The 7,056-nt window shown below is 36.9% G+C and overlaps 1 protein-coding gene across 1 annotated transcript; it reads left to right on the top strand.

Moving 5' to 3' along the window:
- Window positions 1-2,229: 2,229 nt before the first annotated feature.
- On the top strand, window positions 2,230-4,561 carry LOC127836836 (uncharacterized). The gene is made up of 3 exons (XM_052363451.1): window positions 2,230-2,636; window positions 3,201-3,371; window positions 3,887-4,561. Exons 1-3 carry the CDS (start codon window positions 2,488-2,490, stop codon window positions 4,173-4,175), a joined length of 609 nt encoding a protein of 202 aa, XP_052219411.1. The 5' UTR covers window positions 2,230-2,487; the 3' UTR covers window positions 4,176-4,561.
- Window positions 4,562-7,056: the final 2,495 nt, after the last annotated feature.

The following is a 7,056-nucleotide window of genomic DNA, read 5'->3' as shown; positions in this document are numbered from 1 at the left end:
AGAAAAGGTCAATTTTGTCGAAATATGCTGCCATATTGGGAGTATCTTTTGAGCAGCTTGGTTTTTATTTGAAACATGGCACTGACGAAATTAGACACTTTAAAAACTATGTGACATATGTACGTGCAATCTATTGTACTTCAAGTTGGTATTATACGAATTTCTACCCTTTCAGCATTTTTTTATATTCATTTTACGATGTTATAATCATAGTTATGTGGTTTTATTATTATACATGTATTGCTATAAAAGGAACAAATTGCAGTCATGAGCGGGCCGTCATTCGCATTCTGCGGGCCAATGTGATAAAATCGAGCCCGGACCGATTATATGTAGCTGGAAAAAAATCGGATCGCGCGAATTCGACTGAAAAAATGGCGTCCAAATTCAGTCTCGCCAACGGTGATAAGAATTAAACCACAAATACACAAAAACACTCGAAATCAATAAAAAAGAAAAATATCAAACAATTGGAATAATGTTGACATGGATTACAACTGAAACAACTGTATATTAGGTCGATAACACCATTTGACCTTTTAAATGAATCTTCAAATAAAATTAAATATACAATACGATTGCCTCAATGACAAATTTAATCCAACGCTTATAATATGAAAATACAACGAAATGAACATCTGTTTTCTGTTTTTTAATTCCATTAATCTTAATTTAATTTGATATCCACTATTATTTGAGAACGTTTGAATCGTATGATAACCACTCTGACAAAAAACACGATCTACAGAATCAAAGCACTGATCAGAGCGTTGTTATTCCTATTGAAGTTTCCAAATATTCATTACGAACACATCCGAAATATGTTTTGGATTTATTCGATGCTTAAAATAATGAAAATAATACAATAAAGAACACACAACCAAGTCCGAATTGTTAGCTTTTTATACACACATATGTGTATTTAATGTTATTATGTGCGAGTGTAAGTCATTTTGTTAATATATTTACACGCTGACGTAGATTTGACATTTCGAACGACATACCTACTCATTAGTGAGATAAACATTAAGTATGGTTGTCGTCCGATTAAGAATGCCGTTGGCACAACTTGAAGTTTAAAGAACTCGCGGCTATATTGTAAAGTAACTTACACCTTGAGGTTATCCATCATGCGAATTCATAACCAATTTTTTTGTGAGATGGTCATTAAAAACTCCAGACAGAAGCTATACACACATTAACCTTTCTGTTATGTATACAGTAACTTTTCATCAATGTCCGTTGCATGACATTAATAGTCTTTGTTTTAGTTTTAGTTTCAACTTTCTTTACCCATTAACTCTGTAGACCCCTTAAGTGATGAATGAGACTGATGTGTAACCTATCTCACCTATCTAAACGGAGGTAGTTAAAGCCACACGTATCTCGCACCTCGCGGTAGGAACACCACCGTACATCATTTGTTATAAGTACAATGACAAACTGTACTATAAGGCGGGGAAAGGTCAGCGCTGTCGTCTCTCGTTAGTAGCCGTCAGCCTTTGGGCACATAACCAGTTTCCAACAGGTCTTTCTCGTAACAAGTAACAGTTTCGTTTGTCGTTTACTTACGGTCATAAATAGTGTTTTTATAAGACTGACTTTTGTGTTTGGAAGAACATTTGAAGTAAAGCATTTAAAACTTGTTTTTCAGTTTTCATAACTGAAGCGATCACGACTTAAGTTTTCTTTGAGCAATTTGATTCGACTTGGATTTGAAATGTTGCGCAGCATGCTTTGTCACCTTCTGTGTGTGTTGTGGTATGCAACAGTTTGCCACGCATTTTGTACCCAGGGACCTTTAAAACACGAGATGACTGGTAAGCGCATTCGTCGGTGTTTAACCCATTTATGCCCAATGGACTCTCCCATCCTTCTAAATTGGATCAATTTACTTCCAAAATTAGGGATGTCTGGTATATTTATTTCTATATTTAGAATATTACTTACTGAAATTCCTTAAGCAAACAGCGCAAACCCAGATGAGACGCCGCATCATGCGGCGTCTCATCTGGGTCTACGCTGTTTGCAATGTCCTTTTTTCAGGACGCTAGGCATGAATGGGTTAAATAGTTTGTATATAATTATGTATTTGAACCTCGCTCCGGGAAAACGGGGTTTAATGCATGTCTGTAAAATGTCGTCCCATATAGCACAGGCTTATCAGGGACAACACTTGCACCTCAAACCGGATTTTCGTTTATGTGTGACTTCCTCTAAACGAAAAATTCCACAAAAGCGGAAAGTGTGGTCCCTGATAAGCCTGTGCGAACGAAACTTGAAGCACGTACATTTAACCCTGTTGTATGAGAATGCGTCTTATACTTATTATGGTATTTTTTTTTTAAGTGACTAGGTTAAATCTTCAACTGAATAACAATTAATAGCCTTAAAACCCTTAACATATTTTGTTTCGGACGATATTCGACGTGACAAATCGTGCTCAATAGCTTTATTACGAAATTTAAGTAACGACAAACCCTCGTTATGTGTCCCGTAGCGTCTAAACGTGCGCGATTCCACTGTGAGTTGGCGGTTGGCGGCGCCGTGCTGAAACTGCTTCCGGGCTCGCATCTGTACCTGGCGGACCAGTGTCTGGACTGTCGCTGTGATTCAAGCGGGCTGCAGTGCTGCGGGTAGGGCCTGTCCCAGAAACCAATCTCCGCACAGAGATCTGATTGGTCCCGAGTATAGATCGTATCATATCCCTGCCGCATGTACACATCAAGTGATTAAGGTCTATTTGTATGTAAACCGTCCATATAATGATCATTTCTGTAGAAAATTGTCGTTATAATCATTTAAAAAAGGAAAAGTTTCAAACTGATTATTATTTAAAATTTGGAAGGATTTTATAACGTTCTTTGTATACATTATGCGAAATGAAAATACTTAACTTTTTTTTAAAATAATTGGGGTGTTGATATGTAGTTTACAAGGCAGGTTGGATCACACTCGCCGGAACCGATAACAAAAATTCGAACCATCCGGAATTCGAGCCATTTACAATATAGTTATGTTTACTTAAATGAATCTGCAATTGATTTACTCCGGTGTAAAGAGAATATTGAGTCAATCTATTTGGGTCATTAATGTACTTTATTTTAAACGCCATCCCAAACCGGAAGAGAACGAAATGCGAAATTTAGTTTAACTGGCATTGCGATTTTTACATAAAGATGTTATTATTTTACACGCAGGTTCGGAAGACATGCTGGTCCAGTTGCCATCCCGGACCAATGCGAGCAGATACAAGATGGGTGCCATGACATAACGGTCAGGAAGGGGAACCAATCCAGAGACTGCAGTAACGAGACCATCGACTTTCGGACACTCTCCAACGACCTGCCGCATCCAGATAACAGATATGGGTAACGATCATCACATTTAATGAGTTGTGTTCTGAGAAAACTGGGCATCATGCATGTGCGTAAAGTGTCGTCCCAGATTAGCCTGTGCAGTCCGCACAGGCTAATCAGGGACGACACTTTTCGCTTTTATGGCATTTTTAGTTTCAAAGAAGTCGCGGACTGCACAGGCTAATCTGGGATGACACTACGCACATGCATTAAGCCCAGTTTTCTCAGAATGCGACTCAAATAAACGACCTCAATTATGAACGACAAATTCAATTGGTTGCCGATATTCAGCGACAGTATATTGATACACGTTTTATTGATCTATTGCACTAAAACAGAAAAGATGTTTGGAAATTACCAATTTCAATTAAAATGTAAATGTAGGTGTCAATAATATAGCTTATTTTTACTTATGAGTAAATTCTAAATGTCATCATTTTCTTAATTTATGCTAGGAAATGGAAACTAACACAAACCCACACATAATTTTTTTGAGTATCTGCGCAGTAAAAAGCTCCTATTTATAGTATTAACGGAGGCTCGACCACAAAACTCACGATGACGTCAGTTCCGGTGCCAACTACACCACCAGCGATTCCCACGAACGCCGCTCTGATGGACACTCTCCTTAGCGGGGAGTTTTCAGAGCTTATTAATAAACTGCAGCAACAGCTGGATGCCGGAAGTAGAACTGGCTTGCCGCAGAGCTTCCCGCAGCAGCCCGCCATGGGATTGTTTAGACCTGATCCCCAAGTGGCCCAGCCGTCCCCATATCATCAAATGGCCGACATCTGGAACCCTTATTGGTGGCTCTAAGTCTGTAAACTGAATATTGCGCCCTGTTATGTTTTTGATAACGACAGGTCTTTCAATAACTTTATTTTATTGCTGACAAGATAATATTTGACCAATTGGTAGGTATCGCTTGGGCATTTGGATAAAAAACTTACTGTTATAAAACATATATTGTATTCAGTATTACCGATGTATACTCTGTATATGACACTGAGGGATATGATACTAATTCGTAATAATATGTGGACGACATGGTCTGGTTTATGATTTAACAAGCCATAGTTAGTATGCCTGTTTTATTTTTATTTTTATGCCATATATTGAACTTGCAAAAAATACATTTATGTTTAATTTGTTACAACCAATATAATAAATACTTGTTGTTTATCCTGCTGTCCGACAACAAAACATACATTACGAACATGTATTATTATTAAAACCCGCAGAACATATTTGTGTCATGCATGTTAGGTTTCAAGAAGTAAAAACACTTCAATAATAAATTCACAATCATATAGTATTGCGTTTTGTCTATTTGGGATATTCAGACGATAACATACGAAAGGGCTGGACCGGACGTCAATAATCGACGCGCTGCCGATATAACGGCGCGACTGCCATTATACGACTAGGGCCGTTTATTGACGTCGACACAGCTCTGTCGTACGTTATCGTTTATATTCCATGTTAGTCTATTTTGTTCGTTATCTTATTCTTTTTAAGCATATTTATTTTAACTCGATTGCATAACAAGCCTAAGGCTTATATGAAACGCTCTCGATTCCGTTTCCTTGGTGTCTATGTGGGAGATCTAAAGAACGCTCCCACAGTGGGGGATGTTTTTAATGATTTACCGAAACAATTTCATTTGGCTTATTACGCATACAAAGTATCTGGTATGACGTACCGCTAATTTCCGTGACGAATAACACCAGCTTTCGGACGTGGCTGTGTTTTAAAACAAAAACAAAACATCGAGCGGATCTAAATTATTTCGAAAAGTTTGTTTGTCACGCATAGATTTATATGGAAAGTTTAATAGTCATGAAATAAACATCTCCGACCAGTCGTTTGATTTGGTACATAGAGTTTTGTTAGAGTTTAAAGCATAAAATACAAACGTTAAAAATGTTTGGTTGAATTTAAATTCAGCCCAATGAAAATTTCCACGCACAACGATCGTTCCATCCTCTCACATACAAATTGGTAGTATTTTATTTTATCTGGTTAATATATTATGAACTATAATTTTACTTTTACATTTTGAAAATAGTGAAGTAGTTAAGGTTCATAATAACACAATTAATTACCTAAATTAAAAACAAGGAAAATAACAGCGGTATAATTATTGTACCAGTTGGCTAGGCTTTAATCACGTGGTTGTTTATGAACGCAGGGATTTGATCCAGCTATGCTGGTTCCCGTCAAATCTCTGCGCGGAGTTTGGCTGAATGGACGGACGGGCAGAAAACGGATGTGCATTATGACATATCGTTATATTTGTATTGCTATACCACGGTGCCTATACCACGTGACTTTTTAAGATCTGTGTGGGGAGTAAAATATCAACAAAAGCGCGACGAAGGTAAGATTTTTAAGGATAACTTTTTCGGCGAAAGCTGAATAAGCCAGCTTTTCACCTTAGCCTGACCTTTGTAAGTGTCCAATAAAATTCCAATAAAATTTCCCGCGGCTAGGTACGAATGAATACACTTCATTTAATCCATTGGCTGATTTGAGTATACCACCAGAACATTGGAAACATATCCGCGTCTTTGTAACACTGTTTTACAATTTTATCTCGAATGAAAAGGCTTAATAGATAGAACAGTTTTACACTCAATTCTCGACATCAATACAGTTTGTGCGTACACCTTTTATTTTCAGAGTATTACCAGCGCAAGAGCGTTTATACTTAAAAGGCTATGTTCTCATATTTAGTACTTACTTCCTTATTCCTGTCAACATGTTAACATGTAAAAGTATAAAGAGCAATGGAAGCGAGGCCTCACTTTAAAGCATTGCATTTCAACCCGCGAGGTATATCGGGTCATTTCGCGGACATTCAGAGTTTATATACAGGTCATCACCGGAGTTGGCGGCCAGTAAAATAATCGTTATATAATAAAGACGCTATCCGTGAACTAGGTGACCTGGAATTTTCTTTAGACCAGAAATATGTTAAATGAAGATATTCAGCAATATAATTATGGTATGTAAATAATAGATTCTTAATGTGTTTTCAACAATACAATGATAAATATTATTGTTGATAAATTTAACAATAATTATTCGTCCATATTGCCTAATGTACTAAAGTGATATTATGAGCATGTAACAGTTTATAGGTGTCTATCGCAACCGTTGATTATTTTTGATGTTTCTACTTCATATACACTTACATTAATTAATGCAGCATCATCATACTAAAACAATATACCAGAAAGAGAAAAATAATGCATTTGAATATCAACCGTACTTTCGTTTGACAACTGATCATGCGTTTACGAGTTGAACCTAAATTTAGTTTTAGTGCAGATTTGTTCATACGACACAAAGACACGAAATTGTTTTACGGATCATTTCAGCTTACAGGACTGGGTGGGTCACGTAAGAATATCGAATATAAAATATATTTTTATAAACAACTGGTAGCAAGGTGAGTTGCAGATAATTAATCAGTAACCACATTTTAACTAACTATTTTGACCTGGTAATTCTTTTCAGCTCAATTCAACAGTGAAAAATGCCCATAATATCACTTTAAGCATTAGCACGATGATAATTGATACTGTTAATAATCGAATCAAATAGCAATGCCCGACAAACCACTAAAACAGGTTTGTTCGAAGAACGCGCGTATAAATACGGATACTTCTCGTGTGGCCGGTTGACTCATATG

This window comes from Dreissena polymorpha, chromosome 7 (assembly GCF_020536995.1).
Source record: "Dreissena polymorpha isolate Duluth1 chromosome 7, UMN_Dpol_1.0, whole genome shotgun sequence".
Taxonomy (NCBI): Eukaryota; Metazoa; Mollusca; class Bivalvia; order Myida; family Dreissenidae; genus Dreissena; species Dreissena polymorpha.
Note: the sequence above shows the minus strand (reverse complement) of the source record. Positions and strands in the feature narration are given on the sequence as shown.